This window comes from Erpetoichthys calabaricus, chromosome 14 (assembly GCF_900747795.2).
Source record: "Erpetoichthys calabaricus chromosome 14, fErpCal1.3, whole genome shotgun sequence".
In the NCBI taxonomy this organism is placed as follows: Eukaryota; Metazoa; Chordata; class Cladistia; order Polypteriformes; family Polypteridae; genus Erpetoichthys; species Erpetoichthys calabaricus.
The window spans coordinates 85,164,190-85,187,760 of record NC_041407.2 but is presented as its reverse complement, the minus strand read 5'-3'; the positions used below and the strand labels follow the sequence as shown (position 1 = coordinate 85,187,760).

Here is a 23,571-nt window from a genome sequence, read left to right as displayed (position 1 = left end):
TGATGTGGATCATTTTTTTTTTTTTTAAATCAGTCATCGATTATATCACACAAAACTAAAAAAAATTCTCATGCTAAAGATAGGGACTATAGACAGGAATAAGATAAAGTAACTGGTATATTAAATTTAATATTATATGATGTCCAAAGGTCATCAACTATTAACTAGAGGTCTGAAGGGCAATGTTTTGTATTTAAAAAATATTATAAAGTGATCTCATGCTGCTCAGTCAAAAAGCATAGTCTGTTAGTGAAAATGCTGCCAAGAAGATACAGGTGTCAGCCAACATGAAAATTCTGCTAGGCAGGCTTTAAATATAAATGCCCATCACAGGTCAAAAACTTCAGAAGACAGTAAGTGCAAGTTTTTTCCTACATGTATTTGTGATATTTAAGGCGGACACAAAATAAGTAAAAACAAATAAAGGTTTTATAGTAAGTGGATAATACATTGGCAGACAAAATACTAGATAGATAGATAGATAGATAGATAGATAGATAGATAGATAGATAGATAGATAGATAGATAGATAGATACTATCAGACAGACAGACAGACAGACAGACACACACACACACACACACACACACACACACACACACTCTTTATCAATCCCCAAGGGGAAATTCACATATATATTGGGTTATTACAAAAATGTTCATATGCATTACTACTAAGGAGTGTAAGTACTTAGAAAAAGAAAATATATATCATTTAAGCTGTGGCTGAAAATAGTGAAAAGAGAGTCAGCTGATGCATTTTTGTTTCTATTGACATCCCAAACCTGTCTGACAGTGACGTTTTGAAACTTAATCCCTTAAGACTGAATAAGATAGATTGTTGTACTAGACACACCCGGAATTTACTTTTTTACCTTCTAATACTTTTACTAGTTGTGCTTTATACCTATTATTTCCTTAAAAACTGAACATTACGCTAAAATATAATTGTAATGTACCATTACCAAAACTTTTGTTAATCTAACCAAAGTGAGAATGGATTTAAAATTAACAGTTTAAATTATAGTAGTAATAACCATAATTATGAATATAGCCAAGAGAAGTTATCAGCTGTGTTCCACAGAAATTCAAAGTAAAAAAAAAAAATACTTAAATAGAGAATTGAGCAGGAAAGCAGATGAGAAAAGCAAGACTTGATGCAAAAATAAAAAGAGAACGGTATGAACAAACCATAAATGGGACACCAGTCTTTTGCTAGACAATTCATGCACATTGTAACTCATATGTAACACAGGACAAATCTGCAATAGACAAATAACTTCATGTGTTTAACATGAAGAACGAAAAATAGAATACTATAAGAAAATCCCCCACTCACATTGAGAAAATAAGCAGACTCCACAAAAAAAGAAAGAAAGAAAAAACATAAGGATCAGGATTCAAACCCCGGATGCTGGAACTGTTAGTCAAGAGCACAAAACACTGCACCTTAAATGAAATACACCTATAAAATATTTAAGATGAGCTCTTTAAAGTCAGAGCAATGAAAACTGAAAGAGAACACATTCTTCCACCAAATACTTTTGCCATTGTCCTACTAAAAAGCTAATGTCAGACAAAGGAGCATGGCACAGATTAGCGTGCTGGCTACTTGTAGCTACCTACCCCGGTTCCTTCTCCCATCCTCCCTCCGGTCTGCTTCGGAAGCTGATCGTATCTTTTTTGTTTCCTCTCCAGAGGGCAGTTTTGGGAAAAGTGCTTTCTTCTCAGTATCTGAAGCAGGGCAACCTACTTTGTCATTTTCCAGAGACTCTGGTTTCTGGAAGTTAGGGAGTTTCACAAATTCAGACTGAGGTCGACTTCGCTTGTCATCCTCTGAGGAAACAGTTTTTGTGACTGCCACTTTACTGTCTGCCTCAGGTAAAGGTTTGATGACCGTTGCCCTCTTCTCTGCTTCAGATAAAGTTTTGTTGAGTATTGCCCTCTTATCTCCTTCAGATGGAGCCTTGCTGAGTGCTGCTTTCTTGTCTGCTTCAGATGGAGCTTTGCTGAGTGTTGTTTTCTTGTCTGCTTCAGATGGAGTCTTGCTGAGGGTTATCCTCTTGTCCTTGTCTTTTTCATAGGATGGTAAAGCAACTGATGTCTTCTTATCTGCCTCAGCAGGTTGATAATTGAAGCTGATTCTCTTCTCCAGCTCAGAAAGTGCAATTTTTTTCCCATCATCAGCCGATGGTGTCTTATAAAGCATATCCCTTCTTTCCGTCCCTGAAGCAGTATGCCCTAAATCCAACTCCTGTGACCCATTGAATGGTACTGTATGGCCATTCTTCATGTTTGGCTGTTTTAAATGGTTTTGCTCCTCCCCCTCTGTAATGTAATAGAAAACAAAGAAATAAATATAAATATGGACACATGCAAACATTAAACTCTTCTACTGTTATAAATAGGTTCGTGCGCGCTCAGTTGTTTTAAGTATAACTGTGTTAAGTCCAGAAGAAAAAAAGTGCCATTTTATACAAATTGCATACATTTCTGTGGTTTACTTATTCTATAAATAGTCAAATAAAAATAAAAAACACTTTTGTTAAAAATCAGTTAGGCCTGTTATCAGTTAAGAAATGCAGCAGATTAGGTTTGTTAGTTCTTACTATAGCCATATCATACTACGATTAGAAACAAATTCCAGAAAAAAACTCACTAATTTTTAGTGTGGAAATAATTACAAACATATGCATAAATTTGGGACAGAACTGCACAAGTTTATGATGATCTAGATAAGAACAAGCTGGTTAAGTTTGCAGATAATTTTAAATTAGGTACAGGGGCAGATAATGCCAAATCAGCTGAACTATTATGGAGAGAAACCCTGAGAGCCAACAGACCTGGACAGATTTGTGGCAGATTAAATTTAATCTAAGTAAATGTAAGTTATTACACATAGGAAGTAATAAGATTAAATTTGAATACACATACTGAGAACTCTGAGACTGGATAGCACATCTTATGAGTCCTAGGAGTCATATTGATTGAAGAGAAGTGATCAAGATGGCTAATAGGATGCAAGGTTATATGGTGCCTCCAAAATGTGGAGTACATATCAAGGAAGATTACACTTAACATGTATAATACCCTAGTGAGGTCTCACCTGGAGTACAGTGCTCAGTTTGGGTTTATATATTACAAAAAAGACATAGTAACACCAGAGAAAGTCCTAAGGAGAGTAACTAGGCTAGTTCAAAGACTCAGAACAATAAGCTATGAAGAAAGATTGAAGGAGACTGACAATTTTAAGGTGACATGACTAAAGTGTTTAAAAATATAAAGGGAATCAGTACAATGGATCCTAGCTTTTATTGTGAGATAAATTTTGCAATAAGAACAATGGAACACAGCAGGAAAGGGCAAATTTCAGAGAAATGTTCAAAAGGTTTTCTTCACTCAAGAACCACAGACACATGGAATAAAGTACCAAGCATTATGGCAGACAGTAGAACTTTTAAAAACCTACAAATCTAAACTTTGTCCTTCTGGAGAATCTAGGTGAATAATATTGTCAAGCCTGTTGTGCGGAATTGCCTGTTCTAGTCATAGTTGTTTTAATATTCTATTGGCAATAGTAAATGTTTCAAACATCACCTATTTTCTCAAAATCTCTAAAAGAGCAAAGTATAAAATGCTGCACAAGGAACACCTGAAGATAAACAAGCCTTGTTTAAGCTAAGATCAATACTCAGTACTTCACCATACGAAAGACACAAAGTGTAAAAAAAAAAAAAAAAAAAAAAAAAAAAAAAAAAGTCCATTACATACCAGGAAGGTGGAAACCACTGCTCACTAATAACACACAAGGATTCATTAAAGGTTTTTTAGCATGCATCTGGAAATTCTCAACAGTTTTGAAGCTAAAGATCAATAAACAGATGAGTTAAATGTGGGATTTGTATTCTGAAATGGAATGTATCATGTCTGGTGTAAAGCTAACATTTCATTCCAAAATTAAACTTCACATCAGTTGTCAATCATGGGGGGTGACATTTATATTATGTTGAGAAAATCTGCTGCATTAAGGCCTGGAAAACTTTGCCATTATTAAAAGAATAATGAATTAAGTTTTCATTCAGGGAATTCATCAGTGGAATGTCTGCTAATCTGGATGAGATTTGAACCTGAAGGTAAAGTACAACTAGGTTATGCAGGAAAACAATGATCTGAAGCATACAGGCAAATCTATCAGCATGTTATAAAAAAAAGACAGAACTGTGGAATTTTAAAATACATATTAATATTTCATTAATTTGTTAAGGCAGGGCTGGAAACAATCAGTTCTCGCTTGAAACCCCATATACGCCCCTGAGCTGAATTGACCAAAACCGTGAGAGACTGATGAAAAAGTACATTATATGTCTGGTTTTGATTACTGGTGGAGAAGATGGCATAACCAGTTATTTGACAAGTAATTTTTCAAATGAGTAATTTAATGTTGAATAAGTTTCTTTAAAAAGAAGAATAAAACTTGAGTTAAAAAAACACAAGTTTCTTATCCCTTCAGTGTCCCTTTGTTAAATACTACATTTATTGGGCAATCTGATACAAAGTTACTGTACAAAACTGTGTAATGATGCCTAAAATCAGGCTAATACATCTAAATGGCATTGTAATTCTATGGCAAACTTAAAAGAAATGGTTGGTGGTGAAAAGAATCTAGTCATGAAAACAGAGCATAGATCTACTGTCAGAGGAACAACAATAACAGGTTATATAACTTTATAATTTACTGTGGCAAAGATAAAGATCTTAAAATTGTTGAATAAATCCTTCCTGCTTCAGTCATTGTTTCAGTCAGTGTTTGGAGTATAACCGATAATACACTTAACCATTAGCACTGAAGAAATTTTCAAAAATAAATTGCTTGATAGCATTCAGGACCTTCGATTTGCACATCAATGATTCTTAAAGTTTGTAGATATGAAATATATTATTAAAAACAGTTCACAGCATATTAGGGCAAGTTGGTCTTTATGAAGCGTTTCTAAACTCTAGAACAGCAGTTAAGTAATTTAATGGAAATGTTAATATATTTTTAAATGTTTAATATTACTAAATTAAAAATATATTGTACCAGTAATCCCCTAGAAATTAGTTACATATGTTAGGTGATGAAACCAGACAGATTATTTCACCAGTTACTGAAGAAAATAAAATTCAGTGATGAAACAAAGATATGTCTAAACACTCAATACATCTTTATTATTTAGAATATCATATTTATACATATTTTATATATAATACATATACACTCACCAGCCGCTTTATTAGGTACACCTGTTCAAATTCTTGTTATCACAAATATCTAATGAGCCAATCACATGGCAGCAATTCAATGCAATTCAATGCACCACCACCACCTAATCAAAGAATCATGATGTTCCTACGTTGATGGATTAAAAGCCAGAAGTCTACATGACCATCATTATCGAGTCCTTCCAGTGGAACCCTAAATACAAAGAGGACTGTTTCATTTATGTTAGGTAGAATGCCCAGAGGGGGCTGGACGGTCTCATGGTCTGGAACCCCTGCAGATTTAATTTTTTTTCTCTCCAGCCGTCTGGAGTTTTTTTTGTTTTTTCTGTCCCTCCTGGCCATCGGACCTTACTCTTACTCTATGTTAATTAGTGTTGTCTTATATCAATTCTTACTTTGTCTTTTATTTTTCTTTTCTTCATCATGTAAAGCACTTTGAACTACATTATTTGTATGAAAATGTGCTATATAAATAAATGTTGTTATTGTAGACATTCCATTATTTGTATGAAAATGTGCTATATAAATAAATGTTGTTGTTGTAGACATTCCATTATTTGTATGAAAATGTGCTATATAAATAAATGTTGTTGTTGTAGACATTCTCAAAATGACCTGCTGAAGTTTATACCAAGCATCAGAATAGGTAAGAAAGGTGATTTAAGTGACTTTAAATGTTGCATGGTTGTTGGTGACAAACAGGCTGGTCTAAGTATTTCAGAAACTGCTGATCTACTGGGATTTTCACATCACAACCATCTCTAGGGTTTACCGAGAATGGTCTGAAAAAGGGAAAATAGTCAGGGAGCGGCAGTTGTCTGGCCTTGTTGATGCCAGAGGTCAGAGAATGGCCAGACTGGTTCAAGAAGATAAAAAGGCAACAGTAAATCAAACAACAACTCATTACAACCGAAATATGCAGAAAAGGATCTCTGAACACACAAGACGTCGAACCTTGAAGCAGATGGGCTAAGGCAGCAGGAGACCACACCGGGTGCAGGCAGCTGAGACTACAATCCACATGAGCTGGCCAAAACTGGACAATAGAAGATTTAAAAAACGTTGCCTGGTCTGATGACTCTCGATTTCTGTTGCAACATTCAGAAGGTACTGTCAGAATTTGGTGTAAACAACCTGAAAGCATGAATCTATCCTGCCTTGTATCAACAGTTTAGGCTGGTGATGGTGGTGTAATAATGTGGAGGATATTTTCTTGGCACACTCTGAGTCCCTTACTACCAAATGAGCATTATTTAAATACCACATTCTAGCCGAGTATGGCTGCTGACCATGTCTATCCCTTTATGGCATTAGTGTACCATCTTCTGATGGCTGCTTCCAGCAGGATAACGTGCCATGTTACAAAGCTCACATTATCTCAATCTGGTTTCTTGAACAGAACAATGACTTCACTCTACTCTGATGGCCTCCACAGTCACCAGATCTCAGTTTAATAGAGCCCTTTTGGGATGCGGTGAAACGGGAGATTCGCGTCATGGATGTGCAGCCGACATATATGTAGCAATTTCGTGATGCTATCATGGCAATATGGGCCAAAATCCCTGATGAATGTTTCCAGCACTTGTTGAATCAATGCCACAAAGAATTATGGTAGTTTTGAGAGCAAAAAGTTCCAATCTTTGTACTAGCAAGGTGTATTTAATAAAGTGGCCAGTGAGTATATGTGTGTGCATATATATATATATATATATATATATATACACATATCAAATTGCACTGAATGACTCACTCAATCACCAACAAAAACAGTTTAGTTAAAAAGCTGAAATTTGGCAGGATGATATATCTAGGGCAGGTATCTGCTAAACAAGGACATTTCAATAAATTAGCATTTAGGGGTGAAACACAATAGAAAAACCGAAAACCCCAAAATCTCAGAAACATTTTAACTGCTTTGATTGAAGTTTGGTGACTTTTCAAAAAAAATTAGCTGCATTTTTTTTTTTTTTTTTTTTAATTTGTCGACTATTTGTCGGTAATAATGCTGTAGTGAGTGGGTTAATTTTAGGTACTGCAATCTTTTTTTGACTCAGCACTAAGAAGTGACTGCGCAAAGAAATGACCCTTGCAGTTCATGGAAATGAACTTCACAAGCAGAAAAGTGCCACTGAACAAGTAGGTGCCATAATCATGCAGAGAAATGGGGTTGGTGGCGAGTGAAGAAGGGCAGGTGCGCTGCAAGGAATAAAGAAACTGTGTGATAAGCTGCATAGAAAATGAGCTATGACATGGATGAAGGAAAGTTAAGTGAAGTTCAAAGAATGTGCAGTTATTTAAAACTTAAGAATACCTAAACATACTTCTGAAAGTTCCAGTTTCCAGTGTAGTAATTAAATGCACCAAGTCTGATGCAAAACCTTATATCTGTAAGCCCAATACAGGTGAACTTTAATCATACCAGTTTCAGGAGGCATCAATTTCAATAAATATGCTGTTTCCATAAAATGGTACATACTAGAAATTACACCTCCCAGAACAGAGAATACTAATCAGCAGAATGACAGATTGCTGGAAAAAACATTAAGTGGGACTGAAGGAATTTTACAAGTCCTTCATTCACTTCATTGAAGATGTACTTGCCCATATGAAAGTTCCAAATGTTCAGTACTTGCCCATATGAAAGTTCCAAATGTTCAGAGTGTGATGTGATTTTTAATCTTTAGAGCTGGACCTCTATGGCAAAGATATACAGAAGCGCTTCAGTCAAGTGTTAAAGTGTTTTGGCCTGTAAGTAGCATCGACTTAAAAGTAGAAAATTAGCCTGGCCTATGCTGCTGTGCTTTCATTACCAAGAATTTTGAGTTAAGTAAATCATAATAGTCAGCAGATAAATCAGTTCATTAAGATTGACAAATCTTACAGTTTGCCCCCAAGTAAAACACTGGATAATTAACAAGAAATGCCTTAATGTGTGTGGATGGACAATTTCATAAGCAGAGGAAAAAATACACACTAGACAAGTATTTCACACACTTTTGTTGCTTCTGTCAAAAGACTCAGGAAGTGCAACGAATGGCTAGCTCAAAAGAGGTTGAAAGAAAGTTAAAAAAAAAAAATTGAATCATAGATAACTGCAATCCAAAGAGCTTAAGATAACTCCTAAGGAAATTATGTTTGAAGTAAAGAAAAGTGTGTGTGTGGGAAATGTAAATCCCTAGAATAAAACAGGAAGGTGGTATTAAAGGAATTTGCTTGTTTTACTGTGAAAAAAAGAACACTTTAATCAAAGAAGACATGTTACTCATGAAGCAGTTAAGAATAAGAGTTTAATGTTTGGAAAGACTAATATTCATTAAAAAAGCATAGTAAGTCTGTTGTAGGATAAATCTTAGTATTAATGTTTGGCTGCACTGAGTGCTAAATATACATATTTATTTTTCATTACTTCTTTAATTTAGTCAAACCCTTCCAACTAAACCCTGCAATCTCTTTAAATTAGAACAGGATACTCCAGAAGCTGCAGGTTAAATCATAGACACCCATATCAAGAGATATAAGAATAAGCTATGTACTTCATATTCATGGTAAATTAAGTTTAAATACAAATATTAAAAACTAACATTTTTCAGGAGGTAACTGTACACAGTAATATTATTTTCAACATCTTTGGCTCCAAATCTAAATACAGCAACATCTGGGGCCTCATGTATAACGCCGTGCGTAGAACTCACACTATAACATGGCGTAAGCACAAAAGTGGGAATGTGCATTCGCACAGAAAAATCCAGATGCAGGAATCTGCACATACGCAAATTTCCACGTTCTTCCGCTACATAAATCCCGATCAGCGTGAAAAGCAACGCACGTGTACGCGCCTTCTGTCCCGCCCCAAATCCTCCCAGAATTACGCCTCTTTGAATATGCAAATCAATATAAATAGCCTTCTGTGAAAAGACAATGGGAAAAGCACGGGGGGAAATATAAGAATTTCAGCGAATACCAAGTGGAGGCAAAGGAAAAACGTACTATTTGTTGGTTTAAACAGTGGTATAATCAACAAAAGGAAGTTGATCGAGTGACAGAGTGTCAGAGAAACTCGAAGGCTCAAGTTCACAAAGTCGCACAGTGCCCGAAATAAAAAAGAAATCACATATCAAAGTCGCCGTAAAAAGGCGAGTCGTAGCCCACCGTCTGAGTGTCATATGAAAGCTTATTAGGGTACAGACCAAAAAAATAGGCACACAGTGGGGAAAAAAAGCACGAAATGTCAACTTTAATCTCGAAATTTCCACTTCAATCATGTAGTTTATTTTGCCATTAAAGTAGAACATCATAAACTTCATCTTAAAATCGTTTAATTTACTAGTTTCTCAAATCCCATTGTAACTAAAGTGGCACGTTAAATGCTTTGTTCTGTATTTGATCTTCTATGTGCTCTGTGTGTGTGAGAATCACTACCTGCTTCTTAAACAGGCTTTCTCTTTCTCCGACAGGACACATAATCCATTACATTCATGATATTACAGCTCTCTGAATAATTAAAATACTGAGATGCATACGTGATATCTTTTTCATGATGACAGGAATGAAAGCATGTTATTAAACATGGGAACACGGTGGCGCAGTGCTTGTTCATGTCTCACGCAAGAGGCTTGCTGCGCCATGCGCGACCTTCGATGAAATAATTAATTACATACTGTCTCTTTCAAACGTACTAACCTCCAATTCCTGTCCTTACTTTTCTTTCTCCAAAAACCCAATCGCCACACAATCAGCTATGTAATAGACGTGAAGCCATTTGTAAGCTTAAAACACAGATTCTTCAAAACTTTTAAGGAACATTGAAATATCTTCGTAGTACGTGTTTAATTATTCTATCCGTCTATCCTTCCAGTGTCGTGTCAGCACCAGCAAGAATACAACGCAATGCAGGAACAATCCCTGAACTAGCTAGCACTGTGGCACCGTGTCCTCACATGTTTAATTATTAACAATACAGATTATTTAAATGAAGTTAAAGTTTTATCTGTATAATATAATCAACATATTTTGCTGCATTTCATCTTAAAAATGATATCGTCATCATATGTAAATACGCGCTTTATAAAGTGGCGCAGGTTGTGCAATATTATAACTGTAGTGCAAGTTTACAGTGAGGTGATTGTACTTATAAGTACAAACAGTTCTACAAGGAGCACTTAATGGACTGATTAAGTGCGTTTATAGTTCTTGTTGTGAAACTTTTTCTAAACCGCGAAGTCCGTACAGGGAAGTCTCTGAAGCGTTTTGCCGTGGCTCAGGCAGCATCTGCTTCATGCTGTGTACCGATAATTCTCTTTCCGATCAGCTGCTGCTGTGATTCCCCACTCAGATACAGTGATATAAACACTCTGAGTGGTGCAGTGAGAGTAATATGGAAGAAGATGCAGTGAGAGTTACAATGCTAAAGCAGTTATGGTATTTGGAATACTATGGCTATTCCCTGGACCATTATATTGCTGCAGATTAATTACAATCAGATGCATTACACTAATAAACAATATCCAGTTAGTTTCAGTGTATTTATAAAGCCGCGTCAGGAATGTGAATCTAAGAAAGGAAGGATGATCATACAGGAACAGTAGCACTGCTTTGACACTGGGTGCCGCCAGTCTGCAAAACCGAGCAGAGAAATTGCGTACACCATGGTATGAGGTACCGTGGAAATGTGCGTGGCTTTATGCCAAGTTTAGGTTTTATACATCGCGATTTGAGCGTGGAAACGTTCGTACGCAACATTTCTGTGCGTACGCACCATTTATACATGAGGCCCCTGGTCTTCATCTGCATATATTCTAAATACAGAAATTACAATACTTTTATTTTACTTTCATTATAACATTAAGTTCATATCTCGAGTTATTAAAAGTCGTAGTTGGTGCAAAGCATTGTCATAAGCAGACAAAAACAAAAGTGGTTCATATTGCATAAATTCTTTTTTCATTCCAAGTACTGCATTTAAAATTCGTAAGCGGCATGTTATAAAATATTTCAAAGTAAACCACATTACTGACCATATTCTGGCAGTTCCTTTAGCACTCCTTGTTTGATAAGGTCTTCTCTGGGCTTTCTCATTGAGATTTTCCTTTCTAATACTGTTAAATACAATCATAAATACGCATTTATTTTTCTATCCATATGCAAGCAAAGAACAAAGGCAGACGTGGAAAAATGAAATCAATACATTGTTAAAACAAATAAGAAATGTCACTTCCTATTCATGTAATGTTGAAATAATATAGAGCCCAGCCCTAAAGATAACCGGTACTAAACATTACATAAATCTTGTAAAAATATTGTTTTTTTAGAATGGCATAAACCCTTGGTTATTTATTTTTTATGATTAATGATTCCTTAAGGATATGTAAAGATAATTGATAAATCATATGCCCATTCATTACGTATAATTTATCTATGCAGAGGGGTGTGTATGGGTTTGGGGAAAGTTGCCTCTCAAAATCCTGGATTAAAACATGTTGTGACAATGGAAAATGAATAACCAAGTCCAATGAACACACACTAACTACATGCTGGCATGGTGTAGGGAAGCATCCTATGGAGGACAAAATATGCAGGTGCCAGGCAGCACATAATCAGCACCTATCAAAATGCACAAACCGCCTGCTGTCAAGAATAAAAGCAACACATTTCAAAAGGCATCACGTTCAGGTAGTATTTGATCAGTCTAATGAACAGAATGTGACAGCAAAGTTTTGAAAAGAAATGGGGAAAGGCTGACCTTGACCACATAACCAGCAATTTTCACCAGATTCCAACTACTGGCTGTGATCACAAAGGCAAACCATGAAGATTATTTTTAAATTTTGTATTTAAATGTACTGATAGCATAAACTCTTTTCTATTAATAATAATTTTCAAATAAAGTAAATTGACTGAAAGCACAGTTATGTTTCATGGTGTAATGTTAATACATGGAAGTGCAAGATTGTAATACTATAAAATAAGTGGGGTTCTGTATGAATGAAAGACTAAAAGAAACATACCCTCAGATGTCTGCTTGAAATTTTCACTTGTTTTCTTTTTTCTCCATTTCCATGGCTTAAATATCTTGCCAAAACCAGAAAACTTTCCTTTTCGCTTAGTCGGGGGGGTGCCATCTCCTGAAACAGTCTCCTCACTTGTCACACCTGATCCTGGATGATGATTGTCAATCTCATCATCTATGACAAAGGACCAAAAAATAAAATTAATTTTTAACAGATGCTGTAAGGTTGAAAAAGAAAAAATCACCATTATCATTCTGAATTTGGTGTTTCTGGTGAGTTGTTGTGGCAACACGCTGAGCTGGGCTGACCACATTTCCCTGTTTCTAGCAACTTCCATTAAGCATTTAATAGGGAATACCCAGACACTCCCAGTCTCCATTGTGTCCTGGGACTTCTTCTAATGAGCTGTGTCACATGTTAACATTGACTCGCAGCTTACCGAAATGATATAAGAGACTTCATTACATATATATTACATATACATGTGTATTTTTAACATATAATAATGTTATCCATCCATTTTCTGAGCCTGTTTGTTCAGGGCTTGGTCATGGGGAAGTTGGAACCTATTCCAGCAAGCATTACCAAAAATAAATGAAAGCTCTCAACTTTTCATTCTCACAATCCCAGAGCAAGGCTAGAAACCACACTTGATTGTTGATGCACAATATTTCTCTGGAGATGAACACAAAGTCACCTTACATTAGAAACTATCAGAATAACTCATTTCATTCACTAGAAGGTAAAGGGAGATTAATCCTCTAATGTTGCTCCCACTGAGACCAAAATAACAATTTTCATCAATTCCACAAAAGTCACAAAAATAACTTTTGTACTGTATTTGAAAAAAGTAATTTTCTTTCAAATTCTGGACATTATGTTTGTGACTCTGTATTACTGCTTCACAATAAAAGACAACTTTTCAAAAAAGAAAATGTCCAAGTGACTTGAATAAATGTAAGTTTCTTTATTTGTCATATTTCACAAGGAAAACAGAATATTTACTCCCACTTATCATCGTAAAGAAAACATTATGCACGCCAACAATTTAAAAACTTACAAGACATAAATTTCACAAAAACATTAACTATTCACTATGGTAGTTAATTAAATGTATGCAATTTAGGAGCCTCTTTGTATTTGCTTAAGTGTCTGTTGTCAGGTATGGTCCTGGAATAGGATACAGGGTCATGTGTGACAGATGCAAATCAGTTGTCAGAACTCATTTTTGCCTGTCAGTCACTTGAATTTGGGGGGAATTACCAGATTTTAAGACAATGTCAAAGGGACATGACTGGTAGTTCAACTGTGACAGACACAGCCAATACATAACACTGTAGACATAATTAACAGGAAGTGTCACATGTCCAGTTTCACTGCAGTATATCCAAACATCCTGTTTCTCCAGGTTTTAATATGGCATCAGCAATTACTGGATGTTCTAAGCAAAGTATACTTGATCTAGCCAAACATTTCAATGGATCACGGGGCACAATATTCCAGAATCCAGAAGAATCAACACCTTCTCCAAATTCAGTCTGTGGTCGTCATCCACTTCTGTTAACTTTAAAAAGCATTTTATTTAAAGACATTTGAGGCTAGGCTGGCAAATTAAACAGGATCTTTTGAGCAACTACATTTTAAATCAAAATAGACAGAAGCTCTTTTTTTTTTTTAATACCATAAGCAAGGATGGGTAATCGTAGCCTTTGTCCCAAAGACTACTGAACAATACACTCATGTTAGTTATTACAAATTTGCTCAATTAAACAAACTAACTAACAAACAAACATGAGTAAAACCAAAAATGCAAGATATTACAATCTTTAACTGGTGTGATCGTAGAATAAATAATAATAAAATTCAACATGCTAAATGCAAGAAGAAGGTAAGCATGAACAACAGATTCTATTAGTCAAATATAACTAGTATATTTACTCAAAAAAAAGTTTGTTTTTTTTTTAAATCATATTTCACCACCTACATGTACTACATATATGTTTATAACCGAAGCTTTATTTTTCAGTTATCATGCTTTTAGTATTGATATTAATAGACTTAAACTGGACCAAGGACTAAATAGGGTAAAGCCACTTTTTTGTTAAACTACTGTAGAAATAATTTACATCACAATCCTTGTTATATAAAACTAATGATTAAATAGTAAGAAGGCTGCATAACCCTTTACTGTGAGGCACTCCATATCGCTACATGTACCTGCTTCAGTAGTCACTGTTAAATAATTTCCTCCTTAAAATCTGTATCACCAGAACAACAGACTTCTCAAGCTGAGAGACAAAATTATATTTTTGCCAATACAGGAGCAACTACATATTGCAGCAGATGGCATTTAAGAACTGCCAAATCTGCAAGAACTGCGAGTTAGTTCTTCTCCATTTAAGAGTCTTAAGAAACAGGTTTACTCACACTGAAACTACAGGTGAGTATGAACAGCCCTAACTAGCAAAAGATTTGTAAGAAAACAATCTGTACAGCACCTGGAATAAAGCAGCATTCTGAAAAAAATATTCTCTGTGCCATGGAGGGATAAATCCAGCTGAACCAGATCAACTAGAAAAACATCAGAACGAAGGCAGGCTGCAGTTGAATGCATGCCTCAAAGCCACCAGGACTTGGGAAAATGCATGTAGCATAGCACACCACTTGCAGGAAACTGCACAATAAAATCCCACACCGCACCCACCATTCAAACTTCCCACCCCCCCGGGAGCTGGCTGGGAACTGGATAACGCTGGAGGAAATGATGAGAGGCCGATGTGTTTTTTCCTTGCTGCAATAAATTGCTGCACAGCATACACTTCTTGCTACATCTGTTACAGGATAGTAGTAGAAGTAATCAGTAATATTAATGCTAATACCTCTACATAGGAAAATAGTTAGTAGTACAGAGCATTTAATGAAAGGAGTTATGTGTTTTTTAAAGCACCATATCCCTGTAGCAATATAATAGGAAAGCATCTTAACTGATTTAAATCCAAAACTATACAAAAACAGTATGTTCTGAATGTGTCCGTTGCTTTGGAATGGGGCTCAATATAAAAATGTAATATTTAACAGCAATTATTAAATGTAAATTTCTTATTAATCTCAATTATAGTTATGAGCATGATAAAATTATAAATACAAATACAACATGAACAAAAAAAATAAACACACACAAAAAAAAACTAACACACAAACAGTGAAATATCCAAATATCATGCAATATAATTTCACTATCACCTGGCAACAACGTCTATGATATTGCCTCCTATTCACATTAAATTCAGTTAAAAACCATATTTGTTATTATATTTCTTTTATGTCATACAAGAATGTATGTCTCTCAGTTGATTGAGCTGCCCGGTGGGACATCCAGAGACTTCAGGATCCCCCTGAAGTTGCTGGATACCATAGCTGGCCTGTACACTGGCACTGTGAGTGCTGTGCAGAGTGGAAGCAGAACCTCTGCATTTTTCCTGTTAATTCTGGGATTCGTCAGGGGTGTGTTCTTAGTCCTACTCTGTGCAATACTTGCATGGACTGGGTGTTGGGCAGGGTTGTGAGGTCCAGAGTCAGCGGGGCATCTTTTGGGGAAGAAAGATTCACTGATCTTGACTTTACCAATGATGCTGTGATCTTTGTGGAGTCAATTGAGGCTCTGATCTGGGCTCTCTAGAGACAGAGAGGAGTAGGAGTGTCTGGGCTTGTGAGTGTCCTGGATATAAAACAAGATCCAGGCCTTTAATGACCTCTTGGGCACAGCCATCAGCAGTGTGTCTGTTTGAGGAGGGAATGTCAACCTTGTCGAGAGATTTACTTACATCGGCAGTGAAATTCATGTCTATAGTGACTTTACCTATTAAGTCAACAGACAGACTGGAAGAGCATGGAGTTCATGAGGTTGCTGGAAAGGGGTGTGTGGAGCTCCCAATATCTCTGTAAAAGGACAAAGTTCAACTCTTTAGAGTCTTGGTGGTTCCTGTTTGTTGTAGGATCGCAAGACATGGATGCTATCCAGTGACCTGTGACGAAGACTGGACTCCTTTGGTACTGTGTCTCTTCAGAGAATCTTTGGGAACCTCTGATTTGACTTTGTGTCGAATGAGTAGTTGCTCATGAAGTCCTGAATGAAACCTGCATTGTGAGGGAGCATCAGTTACAGCACTATGGCCATGTGGCCTGATTCCCAGATTCATTGTTGAAGATCCAAATAGCTGGACCAGGTCAAGGGGACGCCCACGTAACACTTGGCTGCAGCAGATAGATGGTCATTTCCGGACGGTGGGACTGGAACACATGTCTACTTGTGGGTCTGCCGACCGGGAACCCAAGGTGTTTCGTTGTGAGATGGGTGTGGTAATACGCTGTACCAGGGCATGTTCCCCAACCACTTTCAGCAGTCACGGGTAGGAACATTCACAAAATATATTTCCTCCTTGATGAAATAATCTGTCTCAGTATTTCAGAAATCAATAAACTTATGCTGAAGTGCTGAATGTACAGTGCACATAATCTTGAAAGCAGTAGGGTAACACTTTGAAAGTAACATGTGTTAAGTAGTCCAATTACTTTTTAAAGTAACGAGTAACCCAACACAATAATTCTCATTAAAGTAAACATTCAGAGGTTAGGCGCACACATTGATACAGCGCATTGCTGCAACCACCACATGACAAACCAACTCAGGATTCCAGATTAGGACCCAAGTGCAGCCATGCAATGGGTGACACCTCAGCACTACACTAGTTCAGATGGAGTGGAACAGTGCGAGGTTTTTTTTATGGTGGCTGGAGTGCCAATTCTGCCACCAACCCCCAGGTTTTTCCCTGGAGGTTGGAGGGCCTACATGCAGGGCTGGATGCAGATTAACATCATACCCAGGACAGAGCAATTGCAGGTTAAGGGCCTTGCTCAAAGCCCCAACAAAGTTGAGTCACTTTTGGCGTTTATGGGATTTGAACCGACAACCTTCTGATTGCCAGAACAGATCCCTAGCCTCAGAGCCACCACTCCGCCCCGCAGTAAACATTCCTGGGTTATTATTATTCTAGCAGCACTAGCCAAAAGCACATGTATGCCAGTCCTTTGCAGGGGTCAATTGCATAGCCAAGCAGAAAGAGTCTGCAGTGAGAACTCCTTACAAAAACCTATAAACAAAGTGTCAATTTGACTAAATATATTCATAAAACACAAAATGCCTCGTCAAATTCACAGTAGCAGATGATGATGTTAACTCTTTTCTGCAGTTTATTGAAGTTGGATCGTTTTTCCAAAGGAGAACTCCAGAAGATTACTTGCACATGAAAAGTGGATTATTAAAAAAAATCAGGTCTCTGCCTTAACCGGGTTATTCATCTTAAACCAATCTATATATATAAAAATGGAATGGGTGGGTCGTCGGGTGGGCCTTTTTTTCATTCCGTCGTTTTTTCGACGTTTTGAAAATGTAGAATGATTATTTGATTTTTTTGTTTTTATTTGATCGTGTCTATGTAGCCGCCGTCGTAATAAAGTATCGCTAAAATCGTCATTTATCGTAATTTATTTTTGACGTATAACGTCGCCGTCGTCGAGGTCAGTGATACCAGTGCAAAAAATCTGCTTACGGTTGAAAGACACGCCCTACTCACTGGACAGTTAAAAACACCAATCAAACTAACGATGACATCAAGTATTACCCAATCAAAAGTAGGAAAGGAGGCATCTTCATAAAATGCGTGTGGGATGATTTGCATGAGACGCTGCTTTAAAAAAAAAATGATAAAAAAAATACGGGATAAATCCCGTCCAGTATTGATTCAAAACGGGACGCGCAATTTCATTCTCAAACGCGGCACGATTCCGTATTTTAAAGGACGGGTGGCAACCCTACAGTGCCAGGTAACCACCCATACAATCACATTGTGATTCAGACTAGGAATGCAATGAATGTAATTACCCCCGATCTACATACAAGGCGAAAGTCTTGCAACATTCAAAGATGATGGTTTGGGATAAGTACACCATACAACATAAAAGAGCTTATGAAGCCTTGAACCGAAAAAAAGCAACATCTCAGAGATCGTAAAAAAAAAAATAGGAGCTAATGTCGTTTTACTCGCTGTAGATTTTAGTCAAACATTACCAGTTATTTCACGAGGGAGACCAGCACATCAACTCAACGCGTCTTTAAAATCCATGCTTCTCCCACGCTCGGTTATATGTCGCGTGTTCTCGGGTAGGTGCACCAAAAAATTTATACATTTAAGCATGTAATGGGCAAACAAAAAATGAGGTATACCCGAAGGCACAGCAGTAGTACTTAATGTAACTTTACTTCTTAAATGTTAATGTTTTACTGTTTAATAATTTATACGCTTCTTATATGTTGTTCAAATTCTTTTTATCAAAATACCACTGACAGCGCAATGCACGATAACATCGAGTGAATACACCATACGCATCCGCCCACGGCTGCCCTGCTGTGCGCAGATAGGACTTGATTGTACAATAAAATAAAATAAAGATAAAAAGACTAAAACAATCATCACCCATAAAGCGGATAGTAGACGTGACGTACTATATGTGTACCACATTTCAAGTGTATAGGTGCAACGGTTTGCGAGCTACAGGTCATTTAAAATCCTGGACAGACACACAAATTGCCACGGTAGCAAATTACAGAAGAAGATTTTACTGTTTAATAATTTATATTTATATGAAACGAGCTGTATATACCCGGCGTTGCCCGGGGCAGAAGTAACGTAATCGGTCAAACACTTACATATATACCAAAGTAAACCTAATCGGTCAAACAGTTACATATATAAAAAAACCGAACCTAATTGGACAAACAGCTAATCTATATACATAAGCAAACCTAATTGGTCAAACAGTTACATAAATACAAAAGCAAACCTAATCGATGAAACAGCTTCATATATACAGAAGCGAACCTAATTGGTCAAACAGTTATGCATGTGCAGAATAATTTTACAAAGATTATGCGTGTTAACAATCATTAAAAAGAAAAGATTGAGGAACTCTTCTTCTATATGTGATGAAGCTGGATGAAGCTGACTTGACGAAGACGTAGGTGGCATAGATTGGTTTTTCTAAAACAGAAGAAAAAAATGAGTATCTATTATTATTTTAAATTAGAATGAAAATGAGAACCTTGATTACAGATAGATTATCCGTATTAAAATATGTGCATGAATAAACTTTTGCTAACTCTCTAGCAAAAGTTTATTCATACAAATTGGCATGGGATGGCTTTGTGAAAAAGTAAAAATTACATAAAAATAAATTGAGAATGCGTACTTCGATTTGACTGAGATTATCTGTAATGATGAAAAAAAAGTTTAGTATGTTTTTTTTTTCCATACGGGAAGGATGTAAAACCTTACATAGGCACCCTTCAGCCCGTACTGAAGGGTAGTGTCAGATTCTTACTGACTAAAAAACACCCTTTTTATTCCACAGCTACCCCAAAAACCACTATTAGGCATTACTTTGGGGTGGCAGTAGTTTAGTTATGAAACAGCTGGGTCCTGAAAAAAATCTGTCTTATTAGTGGCTTCATCACATATAGAAGAACAGTTCCTCAATCTTTTCTTTTTAATGATTGTTAACACGCATAATGTTTGTAAAATCATTCTGCACATGCATAACTGTTTGACCAATTAGGTTCGCTTCTGTATATATGAAGCTGTTTGATCGATTAGGTTTGCTTTTGTATTTATGTAACTGTTTGACCAATTAGGTTTGCTTATGTATATAGATTAGCTGTTTGTCTGATTAGGTTCGGTTTTTTTATATATGTAACTGTTTGACCGATTAGGTTTACTTTGGTATATATGTAAGTGTTTCACCGATTACGTTACTTCTGCCCCGGGCAACGCCGGGTATATACAGCTCGTTATGTATGTAAACGCATTGTCTGTCTACCTGCATGAATGTGTACTTCTCATTAACAACAAGTTTTTGCTAACCTAGCAAGGCAGTTCCTATTCTAAGACCATACGTAAGGGAACAAGAAAGATGTGAATACTTAAAGCTACCTAGTAAGGGGACAGAAAGTAATCCAATCTTCAAAATACCATTGATTTTGTAACCCGGATAAACAAGTTGCATGACTGATCCCAGCATCACATCCTCTGTGCTGACCTGCAACAATGGCACTCCACAGGGTAGGGTGGTTACAGTAGTCTCCTTCTGTACTCCTCCTTCACATATGGACCATATGGCCAGATACAGCTGCATATCGATAATTACATTTGCTGATGACACCACTATCATAGGCCTGACAAGACAGTTTACAGAGAACAGGCTCATCTGCTGTCAAGTGGTGCCAAGAGAGCAATCTTGCACTCCGTGTCAGCGAAACCAAGGAACTATTCAGAGACTTTAAGGAGCAGAAGGCATATCACACTGCCAACAACATTGAAGGGGATACTGGGAACAATGCGAAATTTCATGGAGTGACAATCACTGAATAACTAAAGTGGGCACAACACAGTCTGGCTATGGGGCAGAAGGCTCACCAATGACTCTTCTTTCCCAGATGTCTGAGGAAAGTGAAGATATCTCCATCTGTTTTCACTAAGATACACAGGTGTACAGTACAGATCCTACTCACTGGCTGCATTACATCCTGGTACAGCACCTGCTCAGGTGAAAATCATAAAACACTGCAGACGGTTGTGAAGGAGGCACAGAATATTGCCAAAACCTAGCTGCCTTATGTTGAGGACATATACAACACTCACTCGCTGCTTTAAAAAAACGAACATATTAAAGATGTCAGACATCTACAGTTGCTTTTCTTACTCCTTCCTTTTGCCAAATGATACTGGAACATTACCACTCATACCAATAGATTTACAAACAGTTTCAATGCATATGCCATAAGGTTACTGAATAACCACACATAACCTCAAATATTACCAGTTTTTTTTTTTGTAGATTACTAACAAACCCTCTGTCTGTGTAACTGCAGTGCTGGACTAAACTGGGTTGGTACACAGTCTGAAGAATTACTTGGGACAATTTTGCAATTTATATTGCTATCCTAAAGGCTAGGAAAAAGGAAATTAACAAAAGAAGAGAGGCAGACTACTATAACCCTTAAAATGTAAAGGTCTTTCTTCTGGAGAAACTACAAAGAAAGCCAAGGTGTCAGCAAGTATAGTTTCCTACACCATCAAAGGAAACTTAGAAACTGGAACAAACTGACAAGAACAGGTCTGGCAAAACCAAAGACACAACAGATTCAGAGGACACATTTCTGAGAGGCAACAGCTTGTGTGATATTGTTGTACTTCGTACACTATGTAGCATGCACACATAACAGCCTTTACCCTTGTTAACATATATAGTTAGGGGCAATTCATTTTAAAGTAACTGGCATTATTTCCGATTATGAAATATCTGGATTTAACAGATATATGCAAAAACTGCCATATGAATATTATGTTGCCATGTCTAGAATCTCTCAGTGTTTGTTATTCTGATTTGAAAGTAATTTAAAGCCCATTTTTATACTGTATATATCAATTAATATATATTCATATTTTTTCCACATTTAGATTTTTAAACTTTAGGCATTTTATTACTCTTCTGTAACATATCTTATTGTTCCCACCACTTTTGCTTGCTCATTTTCTTTACATGAAACCAGAACACAGTTGTTCCAGATTAATCATGTAATGACTTGTTTAAACTTGTTTAGTGATTGAATATTGTATATATAATATCATTTTATTAGCAGAGCCTTTAGTTACAAATTTTAAAACATTCATGCATACCATTCATCATTTGATAGAATTTTGCACCAAAGTTTATTTTTTTATTGATAAATCCCAGTTTTCAGTAACTTGCAAATGAAGGCCTGAAATAAACGTTCACTTAAACTTAATGCTAACTCTGTAACAGTTGTTATGTGTACTTAGTGCAATTGTTTTCCAAGGTGTCTGATTGTACCTTGTTATCATTATAGTAAAGAATCTAAATAGGTACTGTATTAAAAACCTATGAATTACCTGGAAAGGAGTACCTGACTCAGAGGGCTAATAAAACCTACAGACAGGGAGGCACCAACCATATCTAAAAAGGTGAAGGTGTAGTAGCAAAAGAGGAGTGAGAAGAGAGGCAAGGAACAACTCCAGTGAGGAAGTTGTTGATATTAAGGGGAAAACTACGCTGCCTACAGAGGGAGTCAGGTAAACCCGGGTTTATTCATGAAAGGCAAGAGGACTTGGCAACATAGAGAATCGTTTTACCTTCTTATGAGGAACATGGGAGAGGGCCCAACATGTCTGTGTGAGGAGGCGGTGCAGGACAGATGTTTTCCCATTGTTGAGGTATGGCTTGGCGTAATGCTCGCAATAGCAGACATAAAAAAAGACAGTATTTCTACTAAGGGACATTCAAAGGTGTTTTTTTCTGTCTCTTAGTTAATACTTTATGATAATTGTTATTCAAGTATTCATATTTTATTAGTGGAGTGCCTTGTAATCTACCAGTGTGAGGGAGTGTGCTACTGTGCAGGATTTCTGTAAATCACCGATTTATTTGTTTACAATAACTTTGCTACAGTCATACATCATGTTGGTGCGTTCTGTACTTGTTGTGTGGTTATTAGGGAAGTAGAGTTGGTCACTCATGCTCTGGATCATTTATTCTTTTCTTTTTCTTTTTGCTGCTGCTCTATGGCTTGGTAGCTCATATTATAATTGTGCTGTCCTGGGACAAGAAAGGGGTCCCAAGAAGTGGTTCATCTTGATGGCATAGTACACCTATGAGACAGGGACAGATGGTAGCAAATATAAACAATATTTATGAGTTCAGATTTCTGACTCAATTAAACAAGTATAAATTAATTTGCTTTTACAGTAACAGATATCCCATTACTGAAAGATAATCATTTATTACAATAGGATATAGGGCGCCGACAGTTGCCACAAGTAAAGAACAGTACAACCTCAACAAATATGTACAGGGGCAGGGAGCAGTTTTCCTTTATACTAGAATGGTAGTGAAGGAAAAGCTATGTAATCAGATGACTTTCCTACATTTGCTACTAATCTAACCTTGCTTGCTTGCTTTATGAAGTACATTGTGATGATGCATGTTATTGATGGTATTTGATTTTTATTTAAATCTTAATAATAAAGTCAATTTAAAAAAATTAACTTACAAAAATTGTACATTGTCAGTTTTTTTACTGAACACATTCATTTACCATTTACTCTCTCAGTTACAGATTACTGCTTATAAACCATTAAATTAAGTAGTTAATGGCATCTTCTATATTAGCAG

The 23,571-nt window shown here is 36.5% G+C and overlaps 1 protein-coding gene across 9 annotated transcripts in view; it reads right to left on the bottom strand.

The window, feature by feature from the left end:
• LOC114664956 (phosphatase and actin regulator 4-like) overlaps positions 1–23,571 on the bottom strand; it is a 140,084-nt gene that overhangs the window by 34,723 nt on the left and 81,790 nt on the right. For 8 of the 9 annotated variants that reach the window (XM_051918857.1, XM_051918858.1, XM_051918859.1 and 5 more), the window contains 3 exons: positions 12,265–12,441; positions 11,275–11,355; positions 1,625–2,326 (listed from right to left, as the gene is read on the bottom strand). In XM_051918857.1, the coding sequence (XP_051774817.1) occupies positions 1,625–2,326; positions 11,275–11,355; positions 12,265–12,441 (960 nt within the window). Of the gene's footprint in view, positions 1–1,624; positions 2,327–11,274; positions 11,356–12,264; positions 12,442–14,765; positions 14,906–23,571 lie in introns of those variants that run through there. The other variant, XM_051918856.1, reaches the window with a different exon arrangement.